The sequence below is a fragment of the Conger conger genome, chromosome 4, assembly GCF_963514075.1.
Source record: "Conger conger chromosome 4, fConCon1.1, whole genome shotgun sequence".
Taxonomy (NCBI): Eukaryota; Metazoa; Chordata; class Actinopteri; order Anguilliformes; family Congridae; genus Conger; species Conger conger.
In genome coordinates this window covers 31,772,096-31,789,957 of record NC_083763.1, presented here as the reverse complement: position 1 = coordinate 31,789,957, position 17,862 = coordinate 31,772,096, and the positions used below count along the sequence as shown (strand labels likewise).

The following is a 17,862-nucleotide window of genomic DNA, read 5'->3' as shown; positions in this document are numbered from 1 at the left end:
TTTTTAATGTTAAACCCCATTTTAGTTCCCAATGAGTCCACTTGCTACTCTCTTTCTCTTAATATACTGGTGCTCGATTCTTACTGCACTTTAATGAAATAACAACTAAAAACGCATGGATCGCCAATATAAAAAAGCCAAATAAAACAGAGTTAAAGACTTAAACTGAGCAGCTGGATTGGAAATGAAATTAGAAAGCCGTATAGAAATAAAGGCTAATGGAAAAGGCCAAACTAGCAATAACTTCGACAACCAATTATAAAACTAGTTTTAATTTGAATTGCAATAGAAATTTTTGTAATTATTTGGCATCTTTTATTTTGTTCTCACCGTTTTTTGTATCAAATACCATTGACTTTCCTTCATTGTGTCCTTTGGTTGAAGTTGTAGACATGCCACTTTTATCTAATGTTTATAAAGTATTTGTGTGGGTTAGTCCTATTCGTTATTCTATTCAATTCACACATTTACATGTCATTCCAATGGCTATTAAAGGAATATTTTGGGCATTAAACAATTATGCATTTTAAGCCCCCTACTGGGCCAATTCCCATATTAAGCTTAACCAATCAATGAAATGACAAGAACTGACTATCTGAAAAGGACAAACAATTTGTTAACATACAGTAAATAGGAATAAGAACATGACACAAAGCTGTTAAAAGCTGCTGCCTTGGTTATGATTAGTGAGAAACGTTCAAAAGACAAATCTGCAGACCATGTGTTTGTATATCGGATTGTATATTGTAATGGCAGACTGGCAGAGATGGCAGAAATGTATTAACAGAGAAGATGGAATGAACAAATGCAATAAAATTAGTTCAGAGATGGTATGGAATAAAGTGGATTGTGTCTGCAACGATGATCAATACAGCACGGAGCCCTTTTGAAACCTCTACAGATATATTTCGTAGCTATTTCAATTCAAGTTTAAAGTTTATGAAAAGAAAAGGCAGGAACACTTGAATAATCAATTTGAAGTAATAAAGATACAAATGTGACGTATCTTTATTCGAGAAGCAGAAGCAATCTCTGAAAACCAGAAAAACGTATTGGATTAACAGAATTAGAAGCAAGCTCTTTTAAACGGCACGCTTGATCTACAGAAAACATACTGAATTAATAGAGCTTGGTACTATATTCTGCATCATTAAGGGTAATTAACTGCCCTTAATGATGCATTGGTGGCTAGTAATTTTCCAGATATGCTTTGGGCAGTACTCTTAGGGAACACATTTAGTAGCATCACAAGGAACACAAGAAATATAAAGCAGTATGTTACCATGATATTCACTTTGTTTTTCTGTTAAATGATCTCGATCTGTTCAATAAACTGCATTATTGGTCTTGTTTAGCCAGGGGTACCTGTACATGACTGGTACCTGAAAGGTTGGTGGTTCAAGTTCTGGTGTAGCCACGATAAGATCCCCACAGCTTGAGCAAGGCCCTTAACGCTGCATTGCTCCTGGGGGGATTGTCCCCTGCTTAGTCTAATCAATTGTAAGTCACTTTGGATAAAAATGTCAGCTAAAAATGATTAATAATTATTGTAGCTTTGTGCATACACCTATAGATAGGAAAACGCCTTCCACATTCTCTGAAGAAGTTTCATAAACCTGAAAGTCTTTATTCACTTCACATTCTGCAAAATACTTTTCATGAAAACCTTTCTGATGTTGTTTTGATTTAGTGAATACCCCTGCCGCATACTTCATACCACTGAAATCAATCCACTGCTGTGCACACAACCTGGCTCTGCCGTAGCCCGCAGGCAGGACTCTGCCTTAGCCCGTGGTCGGGGCTCTGCCAGTCAACCAAACAAATAATTTTTCAATGAAAAATATGTTTCCAGAACACCTTGGGAAAAAAAAAAACTTTACATTAAATGTGACAAATCTGGTGATAACATTGACCAAAACGTATGTTTAGTTTCAGTATGGAAGTGCAAGTTCACTCGGTTGGTACAATTAGACAGCAGCTACATTGGGATTCTGCAGAGAAGATTAAGCACAAAGTTAAAGAGCAAAATATTAATCAGGCTGATATCATTTGATAAAAATGTACATTGAAGGGACTAGATATTCATGTTGCTCAGAGACTCATTTTTCAAAACGTTACACCCATAAGATAAAGTTGACAAGAACCCCCACAAACACCTCTTACACAAAAGCTAACCAGACATGGATCAGAATTATAGTACATTATGTTAATGTTCATTAAGCAGACGCTTCTATCCAAAAGTATTTACAGTGTAACAGAACAAAAAATAAATGTATTTAGCCTTTCGGTCAGTGAAACCAAGTTTGTGCTGATTTTGGTTCAGTGTGCGGTTTTTGCCTATTTCTGCCAAGTTATCTACATAAGAAATGTTTCTCCAGTAATGCCGTACCAGTTAGTGAAGCAGCATTTGTGATTTATGATTCAATCCAGTAATCATTCATTTGTTACTGCAGGTGCGCAGAGTCAGATAATTGCACAAGAAAAAGTAACATGCTGTCTACCCACTGCAAAAATGAAAGACACCGAGGTCTAGCAAAAAGAATATATTATTTGACTCCGTCAAAAATAGAATTTATTGTTTGACCTGATCAAAAACAACAAGGAAACCAAATGCATTTTTCTCTTTTCACTGATTCACTTGAGCAATATCTGCAGATCAGTTCACTGATAGTCTGCAGTTCAGGAACAGAGTAACTTACACAATAAATACAGTGACATGAAAAACTATTTGCGCTCTTCCTGATTTCCTTGCATATTTTTTACACTGAATCATTTCAGATCTTTAGACAAACTGTAATATTAGACAAAGGGAACGTGAGTAAACCCAAAATACATTTTCCACGGTGCTGGATATGAGCAGTAGCGTCAGACCTGGCAAACTGCATTCCCCGACTTATGAAACAAACCGGAACATTACTTTTACACGTACTTACTGTCTGGAGGCAAAAACAGGCAACCTGTTGTGTCTGAGACTATCTGTACACTTCCGTGGATAAAGGAAAGAGTTTGCAATGCTGATATATGGCAGATTATTTTAGACAAAAGCAGCATTTAACATAGTAAGCAAACTCCACAGAAATCTGATTGCACGGACCTTGACATTGCGGTTACCGGGAGGTAATGACCACAGGTTGCCCATTAAAGGAAAAAGATATTACAGACTCAGAAAACAGAAGAGAACAAATTCATCCCAGTTATTTCCCAGTTCCTTAAAATTGGAGAAGCTGATAAATTGAAAGGTCATACAGGGAGAAGATAATATTAGCCCCAGTAGCTGCCAGTGCATTAAAGTTCAGCCTGTCTCAACTCAAAGGTCAATGAGTTAGCCCAGTGCAGGAACTGTCAAATTCCCGAATTGACCAATTCCTTATGATTATTATTTTTTTTTACGGCAGTGATCACTAGTATTATCCATACTTCCCCAACACTTAAAGTGGTAATGGCTTTTGGATATCGGACCTGGGTCAAATGTTTTGGATTCAAGTACTTTTCTGTGCTCCATTGATCGTGCCTGGTACAATTGAGTCAACCTAGTAGACCAGAAGGCTGGGTTTGCACTTTTTCATAGCTTCCAATACATCAGACAAGCTCAGTAAAGCATACACAAGTATTTTAATCTGAGACCATTACTTATTTCAGCCAGGTCTGTTGGATATGTCCTTTGTTTACCTTTCTAATTAAATATCTCCATTATAGTTGTTTCTAAATCGATCTTCAGACAGTTCTTGAACTTACAAACCTTGTGCTCAGAGATGGATGAAAGGAGAGCTGAGGAAAAGCAATGCCAGGGTGATTGCTATTGTCCCAGAATGCCAATGTGAAGCATCAAGGGTGTCCCTAATGTTCCATGACCATGACAATGTGCCATAAGCCAAAACAAGGTACCCTCTACCCCTTGCGGCCATTTCCAGCCATGCACCAAAGCACCTCCAGCTTCTGTCATAGGTGCCTCGTATTTAAAGGCTCACACACATATTCATCATGTTTTTGACAATCCTGGATCTTTTGACTTGTCTTCCATACTGATCCAGGTAAAACAATTGCATTACATTACATTACATTAAAGGCATTTAGGCATTTAGCAGACGCTCTTATCCAGAGCGACGTACAATGAAGTGCAACTCAATCCCAGGGACCCTAGAGGAAAGTTCAGTTCTGAGTCCTAGCATGATCGCATAAATACAACTTGAATCCTTGAAGAGTACATCAACTTACCAACTAGCATACCACAGTTGGCAGCTAGAATACCCTGAGTACTACAATAACTATACATAAGTGCCATTATAATTTATGGCATACACAAGGCTAATCATGGTAGTGAGGTAGGAAGGGGAAATCTTCAGTCTGCGCTTGAAAAGGGTCAAAGGGAGGTCATTCCGCCACCGTGGGGCCAGAACCAGACAGCAGTCGTGACCGAGAAGTGCAGGTGCGAGGAGGGGGAGCTGTATAGGTTCTGATGAGCGATTGAATGTATGCAGGGGCTGATTCCTTAACTGCCTGGTATGCAAGCGCCAAAGTTTTAAATTTGATGTGAGCCAGAACAGGCAGCCCTGGGGAACTCCTGTAACAAGGGGACGAGGGATTGATACTTTACCAGCCCAGATTACCTGGGAGGACTGGTCAGAGAGATAGGATTTAATCCAGTCTAGGGCTGTGCTGCTGTAGATGCCTGCAGAGAGAACAAGAAGGATCAGGGCAGAGGAGTGGGAGGCTGCTCGTGCAGCCTGAAGGGACTCATTGACGGAGAGGAGTACAGTCTCCATCAAGTGGCCAGGTCTGAAGCCAGACTGGTGGGGGTCCAGCAGGTGATTCTGTGAGAAGAAGGAAGAGAGTTGGTTAGAGGCAGCTCATTCACTTGATTTGGATAGCAAAGGAAGGAGAGATACCGGATGGTAGTTCTGTATGCAGGAGGGGGTCCAGAGTGGGCTTCTTCAGGAGTGGTGTGATGTAGGCCCTCTTGAAGGATGAGGGGAAGCATCCAGAAGGGAGGTGATTTAAGTATGAATGGGGCCTACAGCTATTTTTCAAAGCTGTTTGTATAATAAGGACCCACAATTTGCTCCATTTCAGGACAAAAACCAAACCATGAAGTCCAAGGAACCTTCTTTAGACCTCCGCGATATAATTGTGGCGAGGCCATAGATCAGGACAAGGGTATAAAACCATTTCTAAAGCTTTGAGTGTTCCCAGGAGCACAGTAGCCTCAATAATTGTGAAATGGAAGAAGTTTGGAACCACCACCTTGAGTTGGCCGTCTGACCAAACTGTAACCAGGCAAGAAGGGCTTTGGTCAGGGAGGTGACCACGAACCCAACAATCACTCTAATAGAGCTTTGGAAGTCCTCTGCAGAGATGGGAGAACCTGTTAGAAGGACAACCACCTTAGCAGCACTCCATCAATCAGGCCAGAAGCCACTCTTGAGTTAAAGGAATATGACACCCCACTTGAAGTTAAAGGCATTTAAAGGACTCCAAGCATGAGGAAAAAGATTACAAAAGATTTTTGCATAATTATCGCTGAGTTTTCCAAAAAACGCTATTTGCGAACATTTGTGGGTGTTTTAAATGCTCAAACCAGGAAAAGAACGCTTATGTGTCTGAGCCTTTAATTGTTTTGAAAATCAACAATGGGTTTAACTTCAACTGCCACTCAAGGACAATACAAATGGAGGTGACAACAAATTGGTCTATTTTGTTTGAACCACACTGTTTGTAAAATGCAGGGTGTGGGATTTGGGAAGAAATTGGGCCCCTTCAGACTGATGATTGGTGATTTGTGGCTGAGGGCTCCATCAGGAAAGAGTGAGGCTTAGCACTGGAGTGTGAACGTGACCCAGATTCCATACATATTTAGCAAAAGAGTGTTGTAAGTCACGGTTTCACAGTTTCGGAGGAAAGAAAATAGATGGGTTAAGTTCCAATTCAGTGCAGACTGCTCCATCTGCCCATACGTAGAGCTTGTCAGAAGCTATGCTCCCAAGAGCTTTTCTCTGGAGACCTAACTGCATACAAGACTGAGACGGTCCCCAGCCTACCACAACCCCATACCTCGGCAGGGTGGCGTAGTGCTTAGTTGGCAATCATGTATTCACAGGGGCTCGCAAGTTATTTTAATCTTATTGTTTTCGGATTTCATGTTTGTGGGCTTCTCCACTTCCAGGCTCGGTGCCCTCCTACTGCCTTTTGTTTTCAGATCTTTTCATTTCCTTCTCTTCTCCTTTTTCCTCCTGAAAAATGTATAGGAGTGTGCAAGATTGGCTGAGGGTAATTATGAGGGACCAGCTTGAGGAATGGAGCATAAAATAGTCAATGAAAAGGTTGCTCCCCGCCATGGACATGATTGACGGCTATTGTTAGGGCGTCATAGCAGCGCCGATAACAAGAATCTTAAGAGTGAGCCCCCTTTTCTTCTCTTCTCTGCGTTGGAGGCAGGCTGACAAGCGTGTTTGATTGGACGGGTGGGGCCTCGGTTCGGGTGAGCCGGAAGATACGGGTCTGTGGAAATCAATCATCAAAATAGTCAGCTGTTTTCTGCCGTGGACCATTCTTGTGTTTTCAATGCCATAGTCTTCGCAAGACATGGTACAAATTCAGACATTGGTACAATTAATAAAAAGCTCTGCTTCATGAAAAACATGATTTTTTAAATTTTTAGTTTTTTTACTTCAGTTGCGAGATGGGTCAGGCTCAAAGTGGGATGAGTATTGGAAACGGGAGGGGTCCCAAATTCCCAAACTGTCATTTTCTGGAATCCATTCTGAGATGTTCCTAAGTCAGTGTTCCCACTGGGCAGTTTTTGCAGACCTCTCTTTGTGCTTGGGAAGAGTTCAGTTGGCGACTGATTCATGTGGAATGGCCTGTGTATAACCGCTTAATGGCTTATCCCCGCAGTCTGTCTCTGGAGTCTGTCTCGGAGAGCTGTCTCATCCTTCCCGAGACAAACATCATGAAAGTCAAAGAAAGGAAACAAACAGGATCTATTAAATAGTGCAAATGATTTACATTACATTCAGCGGAGCGTGAATCCAAAAGAAATGCCAATCTGTTCTGGATTCAAGGGAAATAAAGTGTGCAATAAATGAACTCAGTGCAAGATTCCGCTGCAGAGGACCGCATCACTGTAGAATCATTTTTTGTCAAGAACAAGAGGTAAAATTATGATCCACCACACCACAGAATAAACCAGGGGCAAAAGGTCCCTTCCATTAGGAAAGTAAAGAGCAAATGGTTACCATGGTGAACTTCAGGAACAACAGGAAGCTGTTAAGGATACATTTCAAGAGCTTGCCTTCTCAAGAATTTGACCGAAAATGTGTGACTTTTTGAAAATGTTTTGGAAAGTCATTTTAAAATATCCTAAGACGTACCATGAGACCTAGTGCTGTGATGTTTAAATGAAATCTGCTTGACAACATCAGTCTACCACCTTGGAATTGAAAAATTGAACCTGCAACCTCCGCCAGCTTGTTATTTCATTGATTTCATTGATTATGCCTGATGAGTTTGCAATAGGTACATCGACACTGCATGGTTGATGCGAACCATCTCCCAGCCATCTTAGCTGGTGCTGCTGAAGGATTAGGTCCAGTTTTTTATTTTTTATTTGTGTCCTGGTTTGGCCTGCAGTTCTCAATTGCCTGCTGGGGAAAATTGTTTGTTTGTACAACCTCTATGACTCTTCACTTGGAAGAGAAATCAATTTCCCTGTAGTGGGAGAGAGGGGTGTGTGCCTGTGTTGTGTTTGTGTGCATGGGCTGTGGGGGGCAGAGAGGCAATGTGGAGAATACCTAAATTCAGAAAATTCTACAAAGTTGATGCATTGTAGCGGTTCATTCCAATGCTGTTATAATGGGAATGCAAATTACTGTCTGCAATGATTTGCAATGATTTGATGTCCTTTAGAGCCCCATCATTAGGCACCAAAGTCTTTTACCATTCCTCTAGCCCCCCCCCTTCACACACAATGTCCACCTGGCACCCCGCTTTTGCTTCGTCTCCTCTTCTTTTGGAGCGGTGTTAACCTCCTTGCCTGCAAACATCACGGTGCACTCTCTCTTTAGTTGTCTTCGACCGTGAAAGAAGAAGGTGATGTGACCGGTGAGCTTTGGTCTCTTTCCCAGTTCCTTTATACTCACCCAGGAGGAATTCAGCACTCCTCCACACCCCGAATGCGATTGCGCAAGTTAGGTAGCTACGGCACACCTGCGTTGGGATTCGGCCTGGCGACTGCACAGAACAACGAGCCGTTTATTCTCCTTCCGCATCTATCTCTGTCAGTCAGCTTGACCTGGGAGGCGCACTGGCATGTGAAACACCATCCCTCTGGCCTCACGCAGGATTAGGCCTTACACTATTTTTCTTGTATTGCATCAGCCCCATCATTTAGCATATTATAGAAGTGCATTCACCTTTATGCGACTAATTTGTGCCATGCATACACCAGTGAAAACTATTTGCCCCCTTCCCATTTCCTCTTATTGTGTCTCACTGAATGTCTTCAGATCTTTAGACCATATGTAATATTAAATGGTAAATGGCTGGCATTTATATAGCGCCTTCATTCAAAGCACTGTACAATTCCTGCTTCTCATTCACCCATTAGTACAAATGCTAACACACCACTGCTCTTACCGCCTGAGCCAATGTCGAGTGAATGCAAAACACGAATGTATTATTCCATTAATTTAATGAAAATAGTTATCAAACGCCCATGTCACCCATGTGAAAAAGTAGTTGTGTATCAAATAATTTTGTGCAATGTAGATGAAGAAGGGTTTCAGTAGGTATGCTAGAGAAAGCAAACCACTCACCCTAGGCTAGCTCTGCTACCATTCATTTTACCTCACGTTACTGAGGTGCAATATGTTGTTGCATGTTACTGTATATCCTTCAGTTATATTGAATTCAAGATCCTGCATGATTCTGGCTTTGAGCATACAGCAGTGAGCCTCTCGCAAGCCTCTAGAGCAAGGCATTGAACCAGAGGTGGATCACATTTCAGTGGAAATTCTGACAAGATGCTGCAAGCCTGTTTGTGAGTAGAGGGAGATTAGCGCTTTCTTCCTTTGCCTTTATTAGTTTCGCAGATAAATCTCCTCGCTTCCCGGCTCTTCCCCAGTGTTCTGAAGTGCTGACAATGACAGCCAGTGGAGGCTCAGCAGTCACCACGCGTCTTACTGTGGCTACGTGATTACCTGTGGAAGCTAGCAATGTGTTGGCTATGGGCTTACCTGAGCTAACTAGAAATATGCCATTAGTGAGTAACTACCACTGTGCCATTCGTGGGCTTACCTGAGGTAACTAACAATGCACCAATAGTGAGCTTACCTGAGATAACTAGCAATGTGCAATTAATGAACTTACATTACATTTTACATTACATTATTGGCATTTGGCAGATGCTCTTATCCAGAGCAACATACAGTTGATTAGACTAAGCAGGAGACAATCCACCCCTGGAGCAATGCAGGGTTAAGGGCCTTGCAATGCACCAATAGTGAGCTTACCTGAGGTAACTAGCATTGCGCCAATAGTGAGCTTACATGTGGTGACTAGCAATGCACCATTTGTGGGCATACCTGATGGAACCAACACTGAACAGGTTGGTGCTGACAGCTGGTGGGAACATACTGTATCTTGTCTCCTCTATATTTGCATCAAGCAATGATCCAGTCAAACCAAACCCTGAATATTAATGTAGAAACAATTTCTATTTTCTGCATACATTATCTCAGTTTGAAGCACTGTCATGCTGTGTCACTGGGCCTGAAGCACTGTTGATAACTGAGTCAGTGGGCTGCTTGAGGCTCTGTATGTTATCAGTGTAGAAATATTCTTCTCTTAGCGTGCAGTACCAACACATCATGAATAATGAAAGTAGAATTTAAGAACAAGAAGTAAAAGGACAGTGCACAGTGCTGTGGTTGGAGTGCTGGACTGCGGATCAGGAAATGTGCAAAGCAAACTTGCTTTTGTTCATTTTTGAGAGTATAATTGCACCAGGAGGAAATGGGTAGAAAAAAACTGGTTAAACTGGATTACAGATCGTGTGAATTGGCGCCCTGGATAAGGGCGTTGGCTAAGTGATTATAGTACCGTTATACCAGTAACACTGCGTGCTCCTGGCCACATAAGAGTATTTGTCCCCTCCTCCAGGTATCATGAAACTTTGCAGAGCTGGATAAAAGAATTTCAACCATTCTTGTCTTTATTGCTTAAAATAAACCAACTCTTCATCCGTCAGCCCTCGTCAGGCAAGCGTCAGTGTTCCGAGAGCCAAAATAATTTTTAAAGTCTGGGTTGGTAACAGACCAGGGTCAAATACATAATTGATTTGGATTCAAATACTTTTCTATGCTTTACTGAGCTTGTCTGGTGTATTGCCATCTATGAAATACTCTCCAAAAAGTGCGACCTTCGCCTTCTGGTCCTCTTGTTTGGCTCAGTTGCATCGGACAAGATCAATTGAGCGCAGAAAAGTATTTGAATCCAAAACTATTTATGTTTTCGACCCAGGTCTGGTTGGTGTGGTACAGGAGATGAGGGCTGTGGCATTGGTGTGGTCTTGTGACTGCTGGTTAGAGGAACATGGAAAGCTGCTGGAACCATTTACCCGACTCTCTGCACCCCCCTTACCTTTTCTCTCTCTGTCTGTTTGCAGGACCCTGCGGGCATTTTTGAGCTGGTGGAACTAGTCGGGAATGGGACGTATGGGCAGGTGTATAAGGTAAGGAGGCCGTTTGCTTTGTTCTACCTGCTGAGGTCATTCCACTTGCTTGAAGGAGTCCACAGCTGTTGCTGGCATACTTTGGGTACCCAGATCAACCACACAAAGGGGTCACTCTCGCCTCGAGAGTTGGAGACGGTCTCATTGAGAGTAATCCTCACTCCCTCCTGCACCGCTGGTTGCCGGCCAAACCTGGGTCTGGTACACAGTAGTTTTGGATTCAAATACTTGTCTGTGTTCAATTGATCTTGCCTGGTACAGTTGAGCCAACCCAGAGGACCACAAGGGGGGGGGGGGGGGGGGTTTGCACTTGAGAGAATGTCATAGGTTTCAATACACCAGACAAGCTCCGTAAAACTTATTTGAAATGATTAATCCAGTATTTGAATCCAAAACAATGACATATTTATCAGGTCTGCTGCACTTTGTCCTGGCACAGCAGAGTTCCTTGGACTGGTATCATTGCACTGAAACCCAGTGGTTTAACAGGATGCGCCACCCAATACAACCACAGAATGCCTCTTATGACTCCAATACTGTCAGTACAATAGTGTGAAGTACAATCCATCATGAAGGATGAAAATAGAATTAAGAACAAGATGAAGGGCAATGCGTTGTGAAGTGGTTGGAGTGCTGGACTGTTGACCGTGTGAAGAGATCTTGCAATTGTGTGTTTTGAGAGTTTAATTAAGTAAAAAAGAGGGAGAAAACTAAACTGGTTAAACTGGATTACAGATTGTGTGAATTGGCGCCCTAAGGGCTGGATGGATGGATAAGGGCATTGGTCAAACAGTTATAATACCGTTATACCAGTAACAGTGCGTGCTCCCAGCCACATAAGAGTATTTTTCCCTCCTCCAGGTATCATGAAACTTTGGAGAGCTGGATCAAATAATTTCAACCACTCTTGTCTTTATTGCTTAAAATGAACCAACTCTTTGTCTGTGAGCCCTCATCAGGAAAGTGTCAATGTTACGAGAGCCAAAATAATTTTGAAAGGCTGGGTTGGTACCAGACCAAGGTCAAATGCGTCATTGATTTGGATTCAAATACTTTTCTATGCTTTACTGAGCTTGCCTGGTGTATTGCAATCTATGAAATACTTTCGAAAATCTGCAGTTGAGCCAACCAAGAGGACCAGAATGGGGGGGGGTTGCACTTCAGACTATTTTATAGGTTTCAATACACCAGACAAGCTCCATAAAACTTATTAGAAATGATTAATCCAGTAGTTGAATCCAAAACGATTACATATTTCTCAGGTCTGCTGCCAGCTGCAGTTTGTCCTGGCACAGTGTGAGTTCCTTCCAGAATTCATCACATGTCATTGCACTGAAACCCAGTGGTTTAACAGGATGTGCCACCCAATTCAACCATGTATAATGCCTCTTGTGATGCCAATACTGCTGGTAACCATTACATGCCTTTAGTCATTACTGGTGACGACCATTAACTGCCAATCATCGTTACTGGTGGCAACCCTTAGGGAGAGTGTGAGATATTCCTTAATATTCTGTTTTTTCCAGGAAAGGAGAATACACAAATACCTTTTTTTGAACAAAGGTCTTTATGTATTCATTTGTCTCAGCCCGGGGTCAAAGAAAAGATGGTGCTTCTTCTCACCTTTTGGCCTCTTAAGTAGGCTGTTCTCTCAATTTTTATGGATTTGCTCGTACAGTTTTTTTTTCTTCTAACACGAACCCCCTGAGTTTTCACATGTTTAAAATAGAGCTTGAGAAGTACAGAACATTTTGTAGCACCTCCTTTAATATGTTGCTCTCTCTCCAACGACTTGAACTGAATCCGCAATAGAGGCAATCTTTATTTCAGTCTGATTGCAATCTGGCCCTGTTTAAGAGGGCTGAGTCAGTTTTCTAGTTGGCACTCTGGCTCTTAATCATTAGCCTGTACCCTCTTCTGTGGACATGCATTTGTAGTTCAAGCCGATGAGTTTTAGCGCACTCTGTGAAAGGCCAGTGGGGTCTGTAAGGTTCAGCTTTTGGTGTTTGTGTGTAGGGATCTGCTGTAACCTCTTTTGGCCCTATATTATTAAGGGCTAAGAGAAGGAAGCATGGAGCTTGGAAGGCTTAAATTAAGCTCTTCTGTGTGAAGAATGAGATTAATGATTCTCAGATGTTAGTCCCTCAAGGCCCGCAGCCCCGGAAATGGTCGATCACTCTGCCGCCGATACGTGCTGAATTTCAGCAGCCACATCGCTCCTTACTGTGAGACGTCTCTTGTTTTGCAACTCTGTGGTGCGCATGGAAATAATTTGTCCCAACAGCTCTGTGCAAATATGAAATGTTGCTTGCGGATGTTTCATGTCGCTTAAATGAAGGGTATTTGTCCACAGGTCATAAATACTATGACAGTCAATTACATTTCATGCTGTGACCATGAAACGACCTTGGAAAATATCACAAGATTGAAGTTTTACGTAGTTACGGAGGACTGGTCAGTTCTGCTGTTGGCCAGTCAAAATGGAATGAGTGTTTGACAACACATGCATATCACAATAGCGAATCAACAAACGAAAGTGAAATAACGAAAAAACAAATCAGAAACCACAACTGCAAGTCAGAAAACGCAACACCAAATTACAGGACACAATGACAAGTTAGGAAGCAAAATACCAAATTAGAAACACATCGACAAAAACCAGAAAACACAACCAGATAGGGAATTGCTTATTGAATCAAAGCATCTGTTGTTGATTGGGAAGATTTAGTGTCAATACACCCGACCGGCAATGTGTCACCACCATAGCCACGTCCCTTCTCGGGGGCCGGCCTAACACAGCGAGTATAGTGTATTTGACCTACGTTAGCTATATCTTTTGAAAACCATATCCAGTATTTTTTTCTATTATATTTCCGACAAGCTGAAAGTCTTTTGTGCATTTCCACACTAAGTTATAAAGATATTTACGATGAGTAGTTTTTGAGAACGAGAGCTTTGTTTGACCCCAGTGCCAGCCTGCATCTGAACCAGCTCTCTTGCCCTGCTGCCAAATCCAGCGGTACACTGACATTACATTAAATCACTTCAGCACATTCTCACTGGATCGATTGATAGGCAGACAGACAGCAGTGGATGGATAGATAGGTAGACAGATTGACAGATTACCAGCGGTACCTTTTAATACTCATAAAGATTGACCTATTTATCCCTTAGAAGACTATGATTTTTGGGATGCATTTCTCACAATTGGTTCTAGAACTCCACTACTGTCCATTACCAGTATTTCGTTTTTACATTGTTTTTACCATTGTAATGCCAAATAGGATATAGAAATCTCTAGTGAGGCTGACAAATATTAAAATCCAGCAACCAGTTGTGTATTTGCTGTACCATTGTGCTGTTATGCATGTGCACCCCCCCCCCCCCTCAAAACCCCCCCCTCCACCCCACCCCACCCTCCGCCACTCAAGGTTTGTCTGTGCCTGTCTGTGTGAAAGCACGGTCGTCTCTTGGAATTCCCAGAATGTGTTGGAGATCTGGCAAGACATGTCAAGGCTCTATCTTGCACTGCCTGCAACCATCCACCTACTCTAACCCCCCCCCCCGCAACACTGCTAAACGTACCCTCCTTCCCCCACTTCCTTGCCTGCAGATGAGATTATATCAAACTGGGCAGGTTAGGGGTGTTAAAAAGCCCCATCGGCTTTCTTGACTTCTTTGTCTCTGTGGTAAACGGCAGGCCCAGTGAAGTACTTTTTGTCCTGAGGTACTTTTTGTGCAAAGCAGTCTTGAGTTAGTGCTATGGGAAGTAGTTTGAAGACAAAACAAGATTCATTGTCATTTCTTGAATAATTTGGTGATATGCGCACATACAACCCCTGGAGGCATAATTTCACTCTAAAAGCTGCTTTACTTTCAGTTTATTTCTGTGATTAAACCACAAACCCCTACATGCTTCGAAACCAGTCACTGTAAAGCAAGAACAACAACAGAAACTTGGGTATCTGAAATACCTTTCAATGCGCATAAAATCTGTCTAGGCCAGTCAGAGGAGAAAAAAAAGGAAACATACACGAAACACAGGTCTTGCTGCAGTTTTATGAAATAAGGAAGATTATGAGTTTTAAGAAAGGCATAAACTGCACCAAGAATTCTGTAGCCAGATGGCCTGTTATCGTTGATAACGGCAGATTAACAGGATCGGCTGTGTCAAAACGGCTTGTTTGCAGAGCGGCTTTGGAAGCACACAGACCGACAAAGCGAAAGAACCTGTGGCAGGAAGCGAAGACGGCCGAGGAAGCCGTTAAAGACTCTGTTTACTTCCTCAAGGCTCAGCTGTTCAGAAGTTCGGCAGTTTCTGTTCTACAAACCGTGCGTTATTCTTCAATAGCAACAGGTTTCATTTTCATTCTCTGCTAAAGATAATTTGTTTGTTTAAAAAAAAATAATAATATACATATGTATTTTTATTTTTATTTTATTTTTTATTATTTAACCATTATTAAATCAGGAAAACTCCATTGAGATTGAACTCTCTTTTGCAAGGGGACCTGACCTGAAGCCCAAAAATCCACAATATACAGTGGTGTGAAAAAGTGTTTGCCCCCTTCCTGATTTCTTATTTTTTGTCACATGCAATGTTTCAGATCATCAAACAAATTTAAATATTAGTCAAAGACAACAATAGTAAACACAAAATGCAGTTTTTAAATGAAGGTTTTTATTATTAAGGGAGAAAAAAAAATCCAAACCTACATGGCCCTGTGTGAAAAAGTGATTGCCCCCCCCTGTTAAAACATAACTTAACTGTGGTTTATCAGTTCAATTTCTCTAGCAGGCCTGATTACTGCCATACCTGTTCTCAATCAAGAAATCACTTAAATAGGACCTGCCTGACAAAGTGAAGTAGACCAAATGATCTTCAAAAGCTAGACATCATGCCGAGATCTAAAGAAATTCAGGAACAAATGAGAAAGAAAGTCATTGAGATCTATCAGTCTGGAAAAGGTTATAAAGCCATTTCTAAAGCTTTGGGACTCCAGCGAACCACAATGAGAGCCATTATCCACAAATGGCGAAAACATGGAACATGGGGAAAAAAAAAAGTAATAATAATAAAATTTAAAAAATTAGAAATCCTTTTTCACACCACTGTATATATATTTTTTTTTTAAGTTTGTAAACTTTGAAATTCTCAGTAAGTTATCAAAGACATAAAGTCGCAATACGATCTGATGGTTTAACTGTACATTTGTCAAGCTAACTCAGCTTTCAGAATCCGTTCCTGCACATGCGTGGTACAGTAAATACAGATGTGTGCGTAATGCTCGTGTGTGCGTAATGCCAGTGAGCCTCCTTCCTCTTGACACAGGAGTGAGTAGGCTTGAAAGTGTCTGTGCCAGAAACCAGGAAACCAGCTTTTCACTGCATTTTCAACATTTGCATAGCACTTTAGTGATGAGAGTGTATTTGTCCATGTGTATTAAGGTGTGTGTGTGCGTGTGTGCATGCTTGTATGAGTGTGCGTAAGGCTTATACTTCCCATATCTCAAACCCACAGTCCTCCTCCCTCCTCTCACGGTGGAAAGCCATCCGTGCGGAGACCCAGAGGCAGCTCCGAACCAAAAAACGAATTATTGAACGCTGGGCTGAACACTTCAATGGCCTCCTTAACCAACAAAACCCCTCAGACCACTCTATCATAGCCAAACTTCCAAATCTCCCACCAGTACAAGAACTGGATGATCCGCCCACCTTCTCTGAGGTCCTTGCAGCAGTAAGAGGCCTCAAAAACAATAAAAGTGCTGGGCCCGATGAGCTCCCTGCCAAGTTCCTAAAGAAAGGTGGCTACTTCCTCACATCTAACCTACACAAACTCATACAAGCAATATGGTCTCAAGAAACTGTCCCCCAAACCTGGAAAGACGCAAACATAATCACAATCCATAAAAAGAAAGGAGATAAAGCCATCTGTGGGAACAGCCGTGGCATTTCGCTCCTGTCTGTGGCTGGGAAGGTGCTAGCACGGGTCATGCTGTTTCGCTTGACCCAGCACATCACAGAAAACATTCTTCCTGAAACCCAATGTGGATTCAGGAAAAGCCGTAGCACTAGTGACATGATCTTCGTCGCTAGGCAGATCCAAGAGAAGGCTAGAGAGCAAAATCAAGACCTGTACATTGCTTTCCTGGACCTAGCCAAAGCCTTCGACACAGTTGACCGGCAGGCACTCTGGAGCATCCTCACAAAGTTTGGGGTTCCACCCAAATTTTTGAGTATCCTTCAACAGCTACACTCTGGCATGCAAGCCTGTGTGCTCATCGGTGGACAAAAATCCCCACCCTTCCCCGTTCAGGTAGGGGTAAAGCAAGGTTGTGTACTTGCTCCAGTGATTTTCAACCTCTTTCTGGCAGCAGTAACTCTCCTTGCGCATAAGTCTCTCCAAGCCGGTGGCGATGGGATCCAGCTTCAGTTCCGCCTTGACGGCAAGCTTTTCAACCTCCGCCGTCTACAAGCCTTCACCAAGACTACAACCATCACTATACACAAGCTACAATATGCAGATGACTGTGCCCTCATCGCTCACACCCCTGCCGCAATGCAACATGCACTGGACACAATAACAGAAATTTACTGTGCTGTTGGCCTTCAAATCAACACCCAAAAGACGGAAATTATTGTCCAGTCTGCAGCTCCTGTACCCACCCCCCCAGTGTTCAATATCCACGGTTCACCTCTAAAAGTGGTCCACCAATTCTGCTACCTCGGCAGCATCCTTGCATCAAACTGCCAAATTGACAATGACATCCAAGCACGAATCAATCGTGCTTCATCTTCCTATGGCAGACTGCGCTCTCGGGTCTTCGAGAACAACAACCTAAAGTTACCAACTAAGGTAGCAGTCTACCAAGCAGTCTGTGTGTTCCACCTTACTGTACGGTGCTGATGCATGGACCCCCTACCGACGTCACATACGCCAACTGGAGGCATTTAATATAAAGTGCCTCCAGCGCATCCTAAAAGTCACATGGCAGGACCGAATACCCCATACAACCATCCTTCAACGCATCCAGACAATCAGTGTGGAAGCAGCCTTAGTACAGCGCCAACTCCGCTGGGTCGGGCATGTAATTAGGATGCCTGAACATCGCCTCCCAAGACAAACCCTGTATGGA

The 17,862-nt window shown here is 42.4% G+C and overlaps 1 protein-coding gene across 3 annotated transcripts in view; it reads left to right on the top strand.

Moving 5' to 3' along the window:
• Window positions 1-17,862, top strand: part of LOC133126249 (traf2 and NCK-interacting protein kinase-like) — a 134,611-nt gene that overhangs the window by 16,201 nt on the left and 100,548 nt on the right. For all 3 annotated transcript variants that reach the window (XM_061238262.1, XM_061238263.1, XM_061238261.1), the window contains exon 2: window positions 10,661-10,726. In XM_061238262.1, coding sequence (XP_061094246.1) covers window positions 10,661-10,726 — 66 coding nt within the window. The remainder of the gene's footprint in view (window positions 1-10,660; window positions 10,727-17,862) is intronic.